General features: G+C 43.9%; 1 protein-coding gene across 3 annotated transcripts in view; it reads right to left on the reverse strand.

Moving 5' to 3' along the window:
• The window catches only part of DSTYK (dual serine/threonine and tyrosine protein kinase), a 71,068-nt gene that overhangs the window by 12,816 nt on the left and 40,004 nt on the right, over positions 1 to 18,248 (reverse strand). For all 3 annotated transcript variants that reach the window (XM_033200693.1, XM_033200692.1, XM_033200694.1), the window contains exons 3-9: positions 10,822 to 11,491; positions 5,665 to 5,897; positions 4,878 to 4,961; positions 3,993 to 4,169; positions 3,247 to 3,376; positions 2,116 to 2,272; positions 1,531 to 1,663 (exon numbers count right to left, since the gene is read on the reverse strand). In XM_033200693.1, the coding sequence (XP_033056584.1) occupies positions 1,531 to 1,663; positions 2,116 to 2,272; positions 3,247 to 3,376; positions 3,993 to 4,169; positions 4,878 to 4,961; positions 5,665 to 5,897; positions 10,822 to 11,491 (1,584 nt within the window). The remainder of the gene's footprint in view (positions 1 to 1,530; positions 1,664 to 2,115; positions 2,273 to 3,246; positions 3,377 to 3,992; positions 4,170 to 4,877; positions 4,962 to 5,664; positions 5,898 to 10,821; positions 11,492 to 18,248) is intronic.

Consider the following 18,248-nt stretch of genomic DNA (forward strand, 5'->3'; position numbering starts at 1 on the left):
TTTACTTCCATTGCTGTACAGGCCTGGTTAGCCCAGGTTTGGTTTTATGGATTCAAATACCAAAGTCACTCATATTACTTCAATTCAGGGTCTCCTGAATACTGGAAAATGTCACATCACTCATTCAAAAGTTCAAAGGACATTCTGTAGTTCACTTGTGGAGATGCATCAGACAATGCTTAACTCCTCTGAAATGAAGAGGGAAAGCTGCTTGGAGAGTCATTTTCTTCATCATATTGATTCCTCATGACTCCGGGAAGCACTTCTAAGGTTTCCTCTGCCCTACTTCTGGAAGCCTCCATATAAACTGGTCCAAGAGGAATCTGTGAGAAGGGATCTACTCAGAGACTCTGAGGTCAGCTTTTCTCTCCTTCTACTCAGCTCCTATGTAGGGAACAGACAAAAGAAACCTCTCTAATTCCCTCTTGGTGGTTTAGATAAGGGCAACTCAACATCCAACTGAGGGTTTCACCTTCACTCAAATAAAATCCTTCAGTAGCTTCTCATAGTCTATAACAGAATTTGAATTCTATGGAAATTCTTAACATTTTGGGTCTTACGTAATTTGTTCCCAGCATCTCTTTGCACATTATGTCTCCTGATTCCCAAAACGAACCAGCTGCTCCAATGTGCCCAGTGTCCTTACCAGCCTTCAAATGCTCTAGGCATTAAGCTGTTCCTTCCCCCTGCTATGGCCTCTTCCTTCCAACTGCCCAAATTCTACCCATCATGGTGTATTTGTCAAACTCAAACTCCACGTCTTCCTGAAATGGTCACTGACTACAAGTCTCTTAACAGCGCCTATCAATTATACCTTCTGATATCCTCTAATGATGCTTAATGCTGGACCTTGTATAAAGCAGTCACTAATAAATATCCGTTGACTAAACAACAGAAACTAGCTTTATCCTCTTACAGCAAAAGTGAGAAAGAAGAGCAGAGTTACAGGAAGCTGTACTGCTCTTCTAAGGAGTTTAGATTTTTACTACCACGACAGGGGTCCGACTGGTGAATGGCAATATTCTGGGTATATAATGGGGTGAAAATAGGTTCTGAGAAATCTTTAAATTTATTTTTATTTTTATTTTTAGAGACAGGGTCTTGCTCTGTCACCCAGGCTAGGGTGCAGTGGCATGATCATAGCTCATTGCAGTCTTGACCTCCTAAGTACAAGCGATCCTCCTACCTCAGTCCCCTCGAGTAGCTGGGACTACAGGTATGAGCCACCACACTCAGCTAACTTTTAAATTTTTTATAGAGACGAGGTCTCCCTCTATTGCCCAGACTGGTCTCAAACTCCTGGACTCAAGTGATCCTCCCACCTTGCCTCCCCAAGTGCTAGGATTACAGGGGTGAGCCACCATGCCCAGCTGAGAAATCTTTAAGGGTTTTTGGAAATAAGTGAAATAAAGCCTAATTACTCCAACAATCTCTGATGAAAGCTAAAAGCTCTGAATAAACAGGAGAGGATGAGAGGCCAGAAAGGAACCTGTGGATTTGGCTGCCAGCTGGATCTTGCTCTCTCCTTACCTTCAGCCCTGTGTAGAGATCCCGGTGAAGCCGCTCCATAATGAGGAGCACAGCAATGCTAGAGCCACCACCATAGTTGTAGTCAATGACTGAACCATGGAGATCCACCAATCGCTCATGCTTCGGCAGAGACCTGGTGGGAAGAAGAGAGGTCTGGGCTACAAGACTTGGGCTCTAATCCTGCATGCCATGCCAGAATGTAGGAGACAAGAATTTCCAGACCATGCTTAGGACAGGTCCGGAGGTAATGGCCCTCAGTGCAGATAGAGCCCTCAGTGTAGACAGAGCCCTTAGTGCAGACAGAGCATGGCCTCTTCAACAAGGATGAAGAATCCTGGATTCTAAAAACTGATAAGGCTTAAGGACTAAAGAAGAAAGTTAAATGGAATGATGAGTCTGAGAAATTAGGATGGTGGGGAAAGAGCAAGCAAAGACAGTAAAGGCCTGAAAGGGAGCACATGTCTGTTAGACACAGAAACCTGAATATAGAGAGGCCATGCTGTAGCTCTTGGTACAAAATCTAAACCAGGCTTCTAGATTCTTCTCTGGATCTTTCTCATAGAGATGAATGAGACCAGGACCCACCTCATGTAGTGAAATTCCAAAGCCAGATCATTCCAGTGCTTCTCATCTGGAGGGACAACTGATTTGAGGGCACAAGGGAAGTGTCCTCCCCAGTTGTCACACAGGTACACCACACCATACTGGCCCCGGCCCAGTTCCTGTCCTAGTTTAGGTTTACCTATAAGGTACAGAGACAGAGATAAGGCAGGAGGGATGGGAACTTGGTGGGCAACCTCTGTAAGATTCTTTTTTTTTTGAGACAGAGTCTTGTTCTGTCACCCAGCAGGAGTGCAGTGGCACGATCTCTGCTCACTGCAACCTCTGCCTCCTGGGTTCAAGCGATTATTCTGCCTCAGGCTCCCAAGTAGTTGGGATTACAGGCATGCGCCACCATGCATGGCTAATTTTTGTAGTTTTGGTAGAGATGTGGTTTTGCCATGTTGTCCAGGGTGGTCCCAAACTCCTGGGCTCAAGCGATCCACCCAGTGTGGCTTCCCAAAGTACTGGGATTACAGGCGTAAGCCACCATGCCGGCCCTGTAACATTCTTCACTGTGAACCTGCCTTTAGGGTCAGGAAGCTGTAATCATGCCCAGGGATAAAATTCTGGTGTCATTCTAACCCAATAGAAAGTAATCTAACTGGTTCAATTCAAATAAACTTTGATTATGTGGTGGTTTTTTTTTTTTTGGAGACAGAGTCTTGCTCTGTCACACAGGCTGCAGTGCAGTGGTATGATCTTGGCTCACTGCAACCTGTACCTCCTGGGTTCAAGTTATTCTTCTGCCTCAGCCTCCCGAGTAGCTGGGATTACAGGCAAGTGCCACCACGCCCAGCTAATTTTTGTATTTTTAGTAAACATGGGGTCTTGCCATATTGCCCAGGCTGGTCTTGAACTTCTGAGCTCAGGCAATCCACCCATCTCAGCCTCCCAAAGTGCTAAGATTACAGGTGTGAGCCACCACACCCAGCCTGGTCATGTTATTTGAACTATATAAATAGCAGGACGAGACTTTAGGAATTCAAAAACATCAGTAAGGGTTTAGGCAGTTTTGCAAAGAAGCAGCTTTAGACACTGGGATTCTCTGACGTTGGACATAAGAATGTCAGGTATCCTGAACCATCCTCCAGTTTATTTGAAAACCAGACTCACGATGAAGCAAGACGTCCTGTAGAGAACGGCTTTCCAGAGAAAGGCGGGCCAGGCGGGGGGCATGATCTTTCCGAACCTTCAGCCATAGATCTTCAGTTTTCTCTAACCGGCCTGAGTGGCCAGCTTCTAGCTGGGAGGGAAAAAGAAAAACATATGACTTAAGTCCCTAGCTTCAACTTCCTCACCTGTTATACAGGGATAACGATATCTACCTCATATAGATAATTATGAGAATTAAACAAGATACATGTAACATGTTTAGCACAGAGACTGGCACAGAGTGGACTCAATAAATAATAACTTTTCCTCCTGGATGCATACTCACATCTGTCCACTCTCTGCCTGGACACTCCCACTCCCCCGCCAGCAGACAATCAGATGTCAATTATGAAATAACATAGAAGTTGGAAAGTCATCACCTTCTGTCATTTGTTCTTAGCTAAAATACTATATAAACATATAAAATTCCTACTCTTATTTTCTTGCCTCACTCAGTGAAATGGGGAGAAATTAACTGAGCTCACTCCATTCTCCCTAGAGTTAGGAAAATATCCACATGAAAAATTTATTGAAAAAACTTCCTATAACGTAATAGGCTAGAAAGAAAAAATACTGATGATTTTATACACACACACACACACACACACACACACACACACACACAAAGAACAGAGAGCAAAATATTCCCATCTGGATGAGGCTCTTCTCTGCTTGATCCAGTTATATCTCCTTTCCTACATACCAACCTGCCGCAAAGAGGCTGCAAAAGCCTCGTGGGAACTATTGAGCCGAGTCCGGAATTGGCTGCAAATGCTCTTGGCCAATTTGGAGGCGCTGAGGCTCTCAATGGCTTCCTGGGCCACCTTCCTCTTCCATTCCAGAGTGATGGCAGGTGGGCTCACCCATGTGATGCGCTGGATGATCTACCAGGATGAGGACAGCGAGATCACCGAAGAATGAGAGACAAGAACCACTACAAAGATCCAGTGTCCTTCCTTTTCTGGGTTACCCATTCAATAGGAGCAGGCTCATAAGATGGGAGCAATACGAAGTCTAAAGTTCCTTTCCAATTCCATCAACCTCAAAATCAGGTCCTAGCCCAAAGAAAGCATCAAAGAACACCAGGCCTAGTTTACATGCTCACAAACCCTCAATATACTACATTCAGTGCCAGGGAGTGCCTGATAATCTTTCTGAAGTCAGTAAATAACTCTACATAAGAGCCAGATCAAATTCCAGAACAGAAATCACATTCACAGCCTCCGGCAACAACAAAGCCTAGTTCTGAGAAAAGATTTAGGCTGGGAAAAAGAAATATGAAGAAGCTAGTGTGGTAGAGTCTTGCGGCTCCATGAAATATCATTTATCTTTTTTTCTATTTTTCCATTGTCCACAAAGAACACCCAACATAAAAATCATTTAAACCCAAAACTTCTGAGAGTTCAAGGTAACAATGTTAATAATTATTTGAGAATAGGCATAAACCAGAATTCTCCCAGGCAGACAAACCAGAACAAATGGCCATCCTGCCTTAACAGAATATCCTAGATATCTGTTTCCTATTGGGGTCACTAGGATTCATTTGAGCCAACTAGGGGCTTAGAAATCTTTCTCTAAGTAATAATCCCTACCTGCTTGATTTGCTCCCACAGCATCCTTGTAACTGACGACCCTGAGTGAAATGTGACTTCAACATGATAGGCAGCATTTAAGATCTGAAAGAGACAACGCCAAAGAAAACATGCCCTCAGCAGTGTGGCTATTTCAAAAATGCAATAAATGATATTTATTTCAAGAACACAGTCCAGACTCAGGGTTTCCAAATTTATCCCTCAATATATATGCAGAGTCAAGCTGATTATTTATTTTGTGACTAACTATCTAGCCCCTTCTACCTCATCTTTATATTCATCGACTTTTTTTTTTTTTTAAGACAGAGTTTCGCTCTTGTCACCCAGGCTGGAGTGCAATGGCGCGATCTTGCTCAGTGAAACCTCCGCCTCCCAGGTTCAAGCAATCCTCCTGCCTCAGCCTCCCAAGTAGCTGGGATTACAGGCATGCACCGCCATGCTGGGCTATTTTTGTTTTTTTAGTAGAGATGGGGTTTCTCCATGTTGGTCAGGTTGGTCTTGAACTCCCAACCTCAGGTGATCCACCCGCCTCAGCCTCCCAGAGTGCTGGAATTATAGGCATGAGCCACTGTGCCTGGCCTATATTCATCAACTTAACTGCAATTTTACAGCTCACCAACATCTCCCACAGGCAGTGGTCATGTGACAAGAAAACAAAATAAAATTCAAACGAGATTCTCAAGAAGCTGAAAGGGAAATTCTTGCTTAACTTGAAGCGTGGGTTTGTGCAGATTGTTTCATGTGTTATCTATGACACGATGTCTTAAAAAAATCATTCCTTTTCTACCTGTTTGAGATAATTACTGGTGATGTGAACTGAGACATCCTGAGACTTCTCCAGGCTCTGCAGACATCGTTCCAGGGTTCCGACGAAGCTCTCCCTCAGGTAATCCACTGAGCTGATCAGCTTGTTAGCCACTGCCTGATTTAGTCGGGAGATGATGAGTTCCTGGATCTGTCGGATGCAGCATTTGATCTCTCTGGTGCCCACTGGTTCTCCATTCTCAGGGACAATGACGTCTATGGAGGCAGAGAAATAAGCTAATGAGTTGTGAGGAAGAAGGGGCAGACACACCAAATAAACTCATCTCCCAAATAGGAATCATGGAACTACCGTGATGATGATGGCTGCAAAAAGACATGATTCGTTGATGAAGTCTGACTCTCACAATGATCAGGGGTCACATAACCCTCAACTACTTAAGGCAGCTAAGATCCTGAGCAGAAGCAATTAAGGCCAGGTGCAGTGACTCATGCCTATAATTCCAGCACTTTGGGAGGCCGAGGCAGGAGGATTGCTTGAGCCCAGGAGTTCAAGATGAGCTTGGGTAACACAGTGAGACCTCATCTCTACAAAAAGTAAAAAGATGAGGCAGGTGGGAGGATGGCTTGAACCTAGGAGGTAGAGGCTACAATGAGCTGTGATTGTGTCACTGCACTCCAGCCTGGGTGATGGGAGTGAGACCCTGTCTCAGAAAAAAAAAAAAAAAGAAGCAATTAAGTCTAGAATGAGACTGTTGATTTTGTTAGCTTTTATGACACATTTATAGGAAGGGAGGAACAACATTTATAAGTGCAAACTATTTGAAAGGCACTAAAATAAGGATTTTACACATGTAATCTAATTTCATCTTCACAATAACTTTGTTAGATGGTTATTATAGATCAAGAAACAGCCTCAAAGAGAGAACAAAGTAGACATAGGAAGGGGATAGTACAGTTAGTTAGGAAGTAATATAGTCAGCATTTGAACCCAGTGCTTATTCCTATGATCTTTACAAAATTTCACACTCCCTAGCATATTAATGAGAAAAATCCAAGAGTCGGGAATTTTATTCTATGTTTTGTTTTGTTGTTTTGAGACTGAGTTTAGCTTTATCGCCCAGGCTGGAGTACAGTGGCACGATCTCGGCTCACTGCAACCTCCGCCTCCTGGGTTCAAGTGATTCTTGTGCCTTAGCCTCCCAAGTACCTGGGATTACAGGTGCCCACCACCACGCCCAGCTAAGTTTTGTATTTTTAGTAGAGATGGGGTTTTACCATGTTGGCCAGGCTGGTCTTGAACTCTTGACCTCAGGTGATCCGCTCACCTTGGCTTCCCAAAGTGCTGAGATTACAGGCGTGTGCCACTGTGCCCAGTCAGGAATTTTATTCTAATCAATTACTAGATAAATAAAAAGTAAAACTCAATTGTCCCCACCATGCTACACTATCTCTTAGGATTAGAACATCTATTAATATTGTAAATCAGAAGACAGAAGAGTTTAAGAGAAGTCAAACTACTTGTAAAAAGATGTGCTCCTAAGAAGGCACTCTCATGTCTACTGGTGGAAATTTAAATTGGTGCCACTTCTTCAGAGGAAATTTGGCAATATCTATTAAAATGTTCAACCAACCAAGAAAAATCTACATACCTTTTTGATCTAATTATTTTGCTTCTAGGAATTCTTTTTCTTGAAATATACCCTTACAAGTCCCAAGACGTATATGTACAATGTACAATGATGATTAATGCAGTACAATTTGTATTAGCGAAAGAGAAAATAAAAAATAAAAAATAAACAAACAAGCCTGGCCAACACGGTGAAACCTTGTCTCTACTAAAAATATAAAAATTAGCCGGGTGTGGTGGCGCACACCTTTAGACCCAGCTACTAGGGAGGCTGAGGTGGGAGGATTCCTTGAACCCGGGAGGCGGAGGTTGCAGTGAGACTAGATTAGGCCTCCGCACTCCAGCCTGGGCGACAGAACAAGACCCTCTATCAAAAAAAAACAAAAAACAAAAATTAAAAAACAAAAACAAACAGCTTAAATGTCCATCAATGAGAGAATAGTTCAATAAATTCAGGCATATCCATTAGAAGAAGACAAATTTGTATGAATATTTATAGAATGCCCTCTAAGACACATACTAAATGAAAAAGACAAGTGCAGAAGAACATATGGAGAAGAACTGGGTGGCTAGGGGATGGTGTCTTTTTTTTTTTTTTTTTTGAGGCGGAGTCTCGCTCTGTCGCCCAGGCTGGAGTGCAGTGGCCGGATCTCGGCTCACTGCAAACTCCGCCTCCCGGGTTCACGCCATTCTCCTGCCTCAGCCTCCCGTGTAGCTGGGACTACAGGCGCCCGCCACCTCGCACGGCTAGTTTTTTGTATTTTTTAGTAGAGATGGGGTTTCACTGTGTTAGCCAGGATGGTCTCGATCTCCTGACCTCATGATCCACCCGTCTCAGCCTCCCAAAGTGCTGGGATTACAGGCTTGAGCCACCGCGCCCGGCGGAGATGGTGTCTTTATAACTCTGAATTAAGTACCATACATATAGGTGTTATCTTCAAAATAAATTTTATAAAGTGTGAATATCAAGATACCTAGCACATATGCATTGTCTTTATTTAAAAACAAACAGTAATAGTAATCTGGCTCCACGCTGGGCATGATGGTTCATACCTGTAATCCTAGCACTTTGTAGGGGCTGAGGTGGGAGGATCGCTACAGGCCTGGGCAATATAGTAAGACCTCGTCCCTACAGAAAAAAAAAAAAAAAATCTGGCTCCATAGGATATATGCTAGCTTGCTTCTAAATTTTCTTCTTATTGTTTCAAGGATACCCAGAAAGCACTTAGAACAAGGTAAGAACAATCGAATACTTTACTGTCCGTCCAACCTAGCTGTCTTGACCTCCCTTCATTCTGTGTAACATGATGCTGGCAGTGATGCTTTGGTGTCTTTAATCAAATATTAAGAAGACTTCCTAAGATTTCCACTGCAAGTAACACTTCTCAACAACTCCTCTCTGTAGTGGGGAATTCACCAAAGAGGTATCTCTGTTCATCTTTAGAATGACTATAAGAAATCAGGCAACCTATGCTTGCTAAAGTCAACCATACTTCCTTTATATTTATAAGTGTAACTTCAACTAGATACCATCATTCACACACTCACTGATTCTCCAAATATGTACTGTATAAAAGAGTCTGCGTTATTTGCTGCAAGGAATATGATGATGAATAAGACCCAGATCCCATCCTCCTTCAACTCTAGAGTTTTAGGAAGTAGTCAGCAGTATATAAATAACTATAATAAAAGATAGAAAGTGAAATATGCCAGAAATAAGTTACAGATAGAATGCTATGGGATTTCAAATGACTGCAATTGTTATCAGCTAAGAAAATTAAAGCAGAGCTAGGTGTGGTGGCTCATGCCTATAATCCCAGCACCTTTTGGGAGGCTGAGGTGGGAGGATTGCTTGAGCCCAGGAGTTCAAGACCCAACTTGGCCAACATGGTGAAACCCCTGTCTCTAAAAAAATACAAAAAATTAGCTGGTATGGTGGCATGTGCCTGTAGTCCCAGGTATGCAGGGGGCTGAGGCAGGAGGATTGTTTGAGCCCAGGAGATTGAGGGTGCAGTGAGCCACGACTGCACTACTGCACTCCTGTCTGGATGGCAGAGCAAGAAGCTGTCCCAAAAATAAAAAAAAAAAGACGGAGAAAATTAAAGAAGACTTCATGAAAAATGGCATTTGGGAGACAGGCCCTGATGGGTAGGTAGGATCTGGAAGTTCACAGACAAATCAAAGACATTCCAAGTTTAAGGCAGGGTGTTATCAAAGAAAAAGTAAAGGGAGCGTACGGAGGACAGAAAGAAGTTAAGACCAATTAACATAGAAAATACAGGAAAGTGCATAGTGAGGAAATAAGACTGGAAAAGTTGGTAAGGGCTAGGCTTTGGGAGGTCTTTAATACTAGGTGTGGGAGTTAAACTTAGTCTGTAGAAATAGGGAGCCAGTAAAGGTGAACTGGAGAAAGAAGCTCAGGGAGATCAGTTAGATAACAATAGTTCAGTTAGACTTAAGGAGACAGAATAGAAAAGCACAGGTAGGTATCGAATATGTGAGAAGATTAATCATGGCCAGGTGTGGTGGCTCACGACACCCAACACTTAGGGAGGCCGAGGTGGGCGGATTACGAGGTCAAGAGATCAAGACCATCCTGGCCAACATGATGAAACCCTGTCTCTACTAAAACACAAAAAAAATTTAGCCAGGCATAGTGGTGCATGCCTGTAATCCCAGTTACTTGGGAGGCTGAGGCAGGGGAATTGCTTGAACCCAGGAGGTGGAAGTTGCAGTGAACCGAGATCGCGCCGCTGCACTCCAGCCTGGGCGACAGAGCAAGGCTGCGTCTCAAAAAGAAACAAAAAATACTGATGCTGGGTCCCATGTCAGAAATCCTGAGTAAGTCTGCAGTGATCTTTAGTGGTCTTGAGCATCTGTATTTTCAGAAAGCCTCCCAAGGGATTAGGATACCCACAACTGAGACTCTAAAGGGTAACCTGTAAACCATCATTTTAATCTTGCAAGGAGGTTTATACAGAAGTCAGTATACAAAATTAGCAGCATCTCAGACACCCAAAGACCTGACCAATCACTTTCACCCAATTTTGTTAGTAGCCATTTGTGAAGAACAGGATTATCAAAAGGCTAAAAACACAACTTTGGGAAATCCTCCTGATTTGGGCTTCAGAAGCAGCCTGAAAGGAAATGAGACCATGAGACAAAAAGAATCAATAAAGAGGCATGAGCCATACTGCAGGAACAAAGGTTAAAGCACCATTTACTAACATTCTCCAAGCAGCTCTTCTCCAGCTCCATTAGGAGTTGAGGGGGTACAGGCAGAAAGTGGAGATGAGCAAGCTATTAGGATGAATTTACCAAAAGTTGAGCTAATGTTCTTGGGAAGGAATGAGGGTGGAATCTTCCACGATGATCTTTGAGAGCAAGAGAGGCCACCTTGGCTAAATAGTGGGCTCCTGCTAGTAACAGTGGGGTGGATGAAGTTACCCTGAGATTCCTCCAACCTGAAGAATTAACGTTCTTAATTTCCGGCTAGAAAATGGCTAGAGACTCCTCCCATGCCAGCACCCCAGCAAGCTCTGTGGGACCTACCTTTAAACTCCATGTTAGCAGCATCATCCAGAAGTTCCTCCTTCATGGTATTAAGTGTCTCAACAATCATATCCTTCATTTCCTCCTGCTTTCGGTTGGCAATATTCATCAATGATTCGTACAACTCATTCTCCTTTTTTCGAGTATATTCCAGACGTTTGGGAGTAATCTGCAGGTCCCGCTGCATGTCAAATGCCTGGTTAATAAAGATGTCAAGGCAGTGGCAATGCACCAGGTTCAGGGCCTTGGCGGCGTCCACCAGGCGAGTCTGTAACACCTGGTGAGAAAATGTGCTCAAGTGTCTCAGCTTTTCACTCTGTTCCACCAACACGCTCTGAGCTTTAGTATCCTGGCCAGGAGTCCCGCAGTTCCAGTGACTGTTGCTCAGAAAGCCCAGGTCAATCAGCTGGCGATAAAGCAGTGATCTTTCACTCTCTGTTCTCCTGGTTGAGGAGTCTGTTATCTCTGAGCCCAGTTTCGGCACTTTGAAAAAGAATACAGGAAAGGAGAAATACTTTCGGATTTCCTGAAGCTCTTGCTCATCCCTCTCAGAGAGTTCATCTTTGTGGAGTGCATAGGTTATCACAGGCAAGAAATCATTCACCAAGTCACCCAGAACATCCACTGCGGGCCGGAGGCCTTGGCATGGTGCTACCACAACGTCCACTTCCTGGAAGGGGAGGGGGGTCATATCAGCGCCTTAGGTCAGAACCAATACTTGCCTCCCCAAAGTCCCACACTGAGACCAAAATCCTGATCTATAATGGAACAATACTTCGGTACCCCAGCCATTGATCCACCTCCTTCCTCGGTTACCAACACTCCCTGGTGCAGCCTATGAAGGCAGGCACTCATCTAGAGAGAGTGAAAAAACAAAGAAGTAGAAAGGATGGCAACCCCTTTCGCCATCAGATTAAAAACAAATTTTGGTCTCTGCCTTCCTTTATTGTTTAGACATTCCCACCGATTCCCTCTGATGAAGAATTAAGACAAATAATGGAAGAAAAAGGAATTGTAATGGAAGCTATGAGACTGGGAGTGAGTCGACCTGGCGCACGCCTCCCCCTCTTGCTCTCCTCTGACACCTCCATCTCTGCCATTCTGACCTGGCTAACTCCTAAGGATCCTTTAAGTCTCGATGTATATGTTATGACATATCCTTATAGAGCCTTTCCTATCACACAGTCCCAACCAAGCACACTTTACTTCCCTTTTCTTAAGGTTCAACATATTTATAATCCACTTATTTAAAGCTCTTCTTTCCCCCATCTGTCTGTAGACTCTTTGAGGGCAGGGACTGGGTCTATTTTGCTTACTATTGTAGCTCCAGTGCCTAGCATGTGGTAAGTCCTAAATACTGTTGAATCAATCAACAGTATTAAGTAGGAAACTAAAAGCCAGGTTCACCAAACACTATTACTGTCCTATTCTGAGTCTGTAGGTATCCCAAAGTCTTAGCCACCTAAGTCTAAGTAATACCTTTAGGAATATGATCACTTGGTAAGGCAGAGACCAAGGTTTGCCTATCCAATATCTAGTCTCCATGTTATAGGGGAAGGCGATGTCCTTTACAAATAGGGGTGTCCAATAAGTGGGTGGAGTTTCCAGGAAAGCCCTTTAGTGTACAGGGGGTGGATTCTACCAGGAAATACGCCCTTTGGCCTTGTCCTTTTTCCTGCTTGGAGCACAGATGTGACAGCTAGAACAGCAGTCATCACTCAGCAGCCCTAACGCAAACCTGAGGGTGGAAGCCAGCACTAAAGATGATGACACCAAAAGAAAGAGGGAGCCTAGGTCTCTGGTGATCACAGAACTGCCACACCAGCTCTCAGTTACCTAGCTTCAGACTTCTTTTATGTAAGGCAAAAAAACAAACACCCAAAAACTCTACCTTTAAGTTCCTGAGTTTTGGGTTTTTAGTTTGTTTTTTTGATGATCTGTTACACACAATTGAACCTAATCCTAACTGAAATACCCAAGTTGCTAAAGTGAGTTTCGAGAATGATCTTGAGGCCAGGGGTAGTGGCTCACACCTGTAATCCCAGCCCTTTGGGAGGCCAAGGCAGGGGGATCGCTTGAGGTCAGGAGTTTGAGATCAGCCCGGTCAACATGATAAAACCCCATCTCTACTAAAAATACAAAAATTAGCTGGGTGTGGTGGTGGGCACCTGTAGTCCCAGCTACTCCAGAGACTGAGGCAGGAGAACAGCTTGAACCCGGGAGGCGGAGGTTGCAGTGAGCTGAGATCACCCCACTGCACTCCAGCTTGGGCGACAAAGCAAGACTCTGTCTCAATTAAAAAAGAAAAAAAGAATGATCTTTGAGGTTTAGAAACAAACCTTCCACAGGTCCTTTGCCCAGTCTGCACTTTCCACTTTGTGTTCTGCTTCTTTCCCGTGAAGGTTCCAAACACACAAGAGCGTATGTCTATCTACTACATTTCAATCCGTTGCATAGGTTGTTCCTCTGTGTCTCTGACATTGTCTATTTTGCCTGGCATTCCAGGTGTAAACTGTTAACTAGGGACTCACACATATTAATATATTACCATTGTAGGTACATAGACTCCCGATGTCTTCAAGGGTCTGCAAACTCAGAATCAATCCTCCACAGAATTCTAGCATATTTTAGAGTTATAAAAGAACTCAACACAAATATGCTCAAGTTTGTGCCCTTAACAGTTATCAGATGTTGAATATTTACTTTATGTGAACTCTAAAAGATACACAATTTTGCTTCTTTCAGATGAATCTACTGTTTTTATATCTTACCCTATTTGAGCAGTAGGTTTATTGATTGAGTGATTGAGACGGAGTCTCAGTCTGTCGCCCATACTAGAGTGCAATGGCACAATCTTGGCTCACTGCAACCTCTGCTTCCTGGGTTCAAGCGATTCTCCTGCCTCAGCCTCCCAAGTAGCTGGGATTACGGGCACACACCACCACGCCGGGCTAATTTTTGTATTTTTAGTAGAGATGGGGTTTCACCATGTTGGCCAGGCTGGTCTTGAACTGTTGACCTCACCTGATCCACCTGCCTCAGACTCCCAAAGTGCTGGGATTATAGGTGTGAGCCACCACACCCAGCATGAGCAGCAGGTCTTTTTGATAAGTTTTTGTTTGTTTGTTTGTTTGTTTGAGACAAGGTCTTGTGCTGTTGCCCAGCCTGGAGTGCAGTGGTGCAATTAAGGTTCACTGCAGTCTCAACCTCCCAGGCTCAAGTGATCCGCCCATCTCAGCCTCCCAAGTAGCTGATACTACAGGTGTGAGCCACTACGCCCAGCTAATTTTCATTCTTTTTTGGCTATGTTTTTATGGTAGAGATGGGGTTTTGCCATGTTGCCCAGGTTGATCTTGAAGTTCTGAGCTCAAGCGATCTGTTCCTCAACCTCCCAAACTGCTGAGATTACAAGTGTGAACCACTGTGCCCAGCCTTGTTTGAGTTTTTAAAATCTTCTTTATTCCCAACAAAGCACAAATATCTCACCTTCTTTTCTCACAAAGAACTGTGCTATTTTCTCAGGCAGGTCACATAACTTTAATTTGCCTGGCCACTTTGAACTCCCTAAAGCTCAAAGTGCTTTTAGCATCTCACCATTTGTCATTTTAGTAAACGCTACATAAGTCAATCTACTCTTTATCCAACCCAAGCCAAGAAGAAATTTGCTGTTTCATCTGTGTCTCAAGTTGCATGGAATGTTTTCTGGCTGGAAGACTAGCCTGATAGTCATCTTGCTATTCAAAACAAACCCCTTTTCACTACCCTGAGTCACACATGCTACAGTATGAATCATTTCAGTGAAGCATATTCAAAAAGTTGGTAAGTAAGAAATTTTAAGGTTTAAAATAGAACATACAACTGCACAAATGACAACATTATAATCACATATAACAATGAGATAAAGACTAAAAAGAATCCCAAGAAACGAAAACAGTTACATTAGGCTGGGTGTGGTGGCTCACACTTGCAATTCCAGCACTTTGGGAGGCTGGGGTGGGCAGATCGTTTGAGGTCAGAAGTTCAAGACCAGCCTGGCCAACATGGAGAGACCCCGTCTCTACTGAAAATACAAAAATTAGCTTGACATGGTGGTGCACACCTATAATTCCAGCTACTCAGGAGGCTGAGGCAAGAGAATTGCTTGAACCCAAGAGACAGAGGCTGCAGTGAACTGAGATCACACCATGCACTCCAGCTTAGGCAACAGAGTGAGACTCTGTCTCAAAAAAAACAAAGAAAAGAAAAAAAGAAAAGAAAACAGTTACATTAAAGCAAAGAATTATAGGTGGAAATGTTTTTTATATTACAAAGTTGCCCTAAATACATATTTTTTAAAAGATATAAATCAACCAATCAAACTTACGAAAGGAAAGCCTAAATATTCAAAACCAAAGTATTGTTTAGAAATTTCAGGAAGAATTTTGTTTGCTTGTTTTTTCTGATGGATTATCTTAAAATTCTAGAATAAATTTTCAGGTTTTCCTCAAAGGACCATTTTGTGTGCACGACAGAAACATCAGCCAAACCTACCATGTCCATTTGTAAGACCAATACGGTTGGGTGTTTTTTTTTGTTTTTTTTTTTTGAGATGGAGTTTCACTCGTCACCCAGGCTGGAGTGCAGTGGTGCAATCTCAGCTCACTGCAACCTCTGCCTCCTAGGTTCAAGTGATTCTCCTGCCTCAGCCTCCTGAGTAGCTGGGATTACAGGCATGTGCCACCACACCCAGCTAATTTTTGTATTTTTTAGTAGAGATGGGTTTCGCCATATTAGCCAGGCTGGTCTTAAACTCCTGACCTCAAGTGATCCACCCGCCCCAGCCTCCCAAAGTGCTGGGATCATAGGCGTGAGCCACTGCACCTGGCCCAATACTGTTTTTAAGAGACCAGTTGCCGAGCGCGGTGGCTCAAGCCTGTAATCCCAGCACTTTGGGAGGCCGAGACGGGCGGATCACGAGGTCAGGAGATCGAGACCATCCTGGCTAATACGGTGAAACCCCATCTCTACTTAAAAATACAAAAAACTAGCCGGGCGATGAGGCGGGCGCCTGTAGTCCCAGCTACTCGGGAGGCTGAGGCAGGAGAATGGCGTAAACCCGGGAGGCGGAGCTTGCAGTGAGCTGAGATCCGGCCACTGCACTCCAGTCTGGGTGGCAGAGCAAGAATCCATCTCAAAAAAAAAAAAAAAGACCAGTTGACTTTATTTGCTCGTAGGTGTAAATTCATTATTAAAGAAATGGATTTTGGAAGCCAGGCACAGTGGCTCGTGCCTGTAATCCCAGCATTCTTGGGAGGCTGAGGTGGGCAGATTGCTTGAGGCCAGGAGTTCGAGACCAGCTTGGCCAACGTGGCCAAAACCAGTCTCTATTAAAAATACAAAAATTAGGCTGGGCACGGTGGCTCACGCCTGTAATCCCAGCACTTTGGGAGGCTGAGGCAGGTGGATCACAATGTCAGGAGTTCAAGATTAGCCTGGCCAATATGGTGAAACCCCGTCTCTACTAAAAATACAAAAATTAGCCGGGCGTGGTGGCATAAGCCTATAGTCCCAGCTACTCAGGAGGCTGAGGCAGAAGAATCACTTGAACCCGGGAGGTGGAGGTTACAGTGAGCCGAGATCACACCATTGCACTCCAGCCTGGGTGACAGAGTGAGACTCTGTCTCAAAATAAATAAATAAATAAATAATTAGCTGGGCATGGTGGCACATGCCTATAATCTCAGCTACTTGGGAGGCTGAGGAATGAGAATCACTTGAACCCAGGAGGCGGAGGTTGCAGTGAGCTGAGATCACGCCACTGCACTCTAGCCTGGGCAACAGAGTGAGACACTGTCTAAAATAATAATAATAATAATAATAATAAAAGATTTTGGGCTTTATTTTTTATTTTTAATTTTTCTTTTTTTTTGAGACGGAGTTTCACTCTTGTTGCCCAGGCTGGAGTGCAATGGCACAATCTTGGCTCACCGCAACCTCTGCCTCCCAGGTTCAAGCAATTCTCCTGCCTCAGCCTCCCAAGTAGCTGGGATTACAGGATGCACCACCACACTGGGCTAATTTTGTTGTTTTAGTAGAGATGGGGTTTCCCCATGTTGGTCAAGCTGGTCTCAAACTCCCAACCTGAGGTGATCTGCTCACCTTGGCCCCCCAAAGTGCTGGGATTACAGGCATCAGCCACTGTGCCTGGCCATGGATTTCGGGCTTTCTAATGGTAGAGTATGGCCTGATATATTGGCACCCAGAAAGAAGCTGCCCATTTCTAAATATACCTTGTACTAAACAACAATGGATAGAAAACAGGTATTATGCTCTCTCTTCTCCCTTCCCCAGTTGACTAACGTGTGCAGTTGGTGTCACTGCTCTGAGTATCATGACTGTCAGAAGATAGGCAAAGAGCTGCTGGCAGAGACCCTGGCAGCAGTACAAATTAGGCTGGAATGTGATATGCGATTCTGCAATACTCACAGTGAAGGGATGACTCATGCCTGACGGTTATAAACAAAAAAGGAAGCCAACACTGTCTCCTGGAGACAGGGAGTGAAAAAATAAAAATTAATATAAAGAAGATGAGCCAGAGCTGTTATGGGTCTTAGTATGGCCACCTGAGAGGGAAGTCTGACATCAGACTGTTTCATGGATGGCTATATCCCTTCTTAGCCCCTAGAACAGTGCCTGGCACTTAGTAAACATCCAATAAATAAACATGGAATGAATTAATGAAGAAATGATGCTCAAAGCCACTTTCAAAATATGTAAAATCTTCTATCTTTCAACTCCCATCCCACACATTTTATCCCACACATTTATCTGAAATCGCATTTGCCTCTACTCCAAGAATAAAGCAATGAGTAAGCATTTTGCTCCTAACTCAATCAAGTAAAAAGAATCTCAAGGAATCATGACAATAACCCATAATTCCCATATTGAGTCACAGTGAATTCCTAAAGAGATCTCTCTTGTAGAATGCATTCTGCATAAATCCACGGAATTTACAGAAGCTGATCTGTTACCACCCATTTTCTTGGTAGGATTAAGAAATGCAATAGAGGCTGGGCGCCGTGGCTCATGCCTGTAATCCCAGCACTTTGGGAGGCCGAGGCAGGTGGATCACCTGAGGTCGGGAGTTCAAGACCAGCCTAACCAGCATGGAGAAACCCCGTCTCTACTAAAAATATAAAATTAGCTGGGGTGATGGCGCATGCCTGTAATCCCAGCTACTCGTGAGGCTGAGGCAGGAGAATCACTTGAACCCGGGAGGCAGAGGTTGCAGTGAGCCAAGATCATGCCATTGCCCTCCAGCCTGGGCAACAAGAGCAAAACTCCATCTTAAAAAAAAAAAAAGGAAATGCAATAGAAAGGAGCTTGCTACTCTACAAACACCAGAATATACTTCTTTGGTTTTGTTTTGGGTATAAAGTGTAAAATGA

This window comes from Trachypithecus francoisi, unplaced genomic scaffold (assembly GCF_009764315.1).
Source record: "Trachypithecus francoisi isolate TF-2019V2 unplaced genomic scaffold, Tfra_2.0 Lachesis_group5, whole genome shotgun sequence".
Taxonomy (NCBI): Eukaryota; Metazoa; Chordata; class Mammalia; order Primates; family Cercopithecidae; genus Trachypithecus; species Trachypithecus francoisi.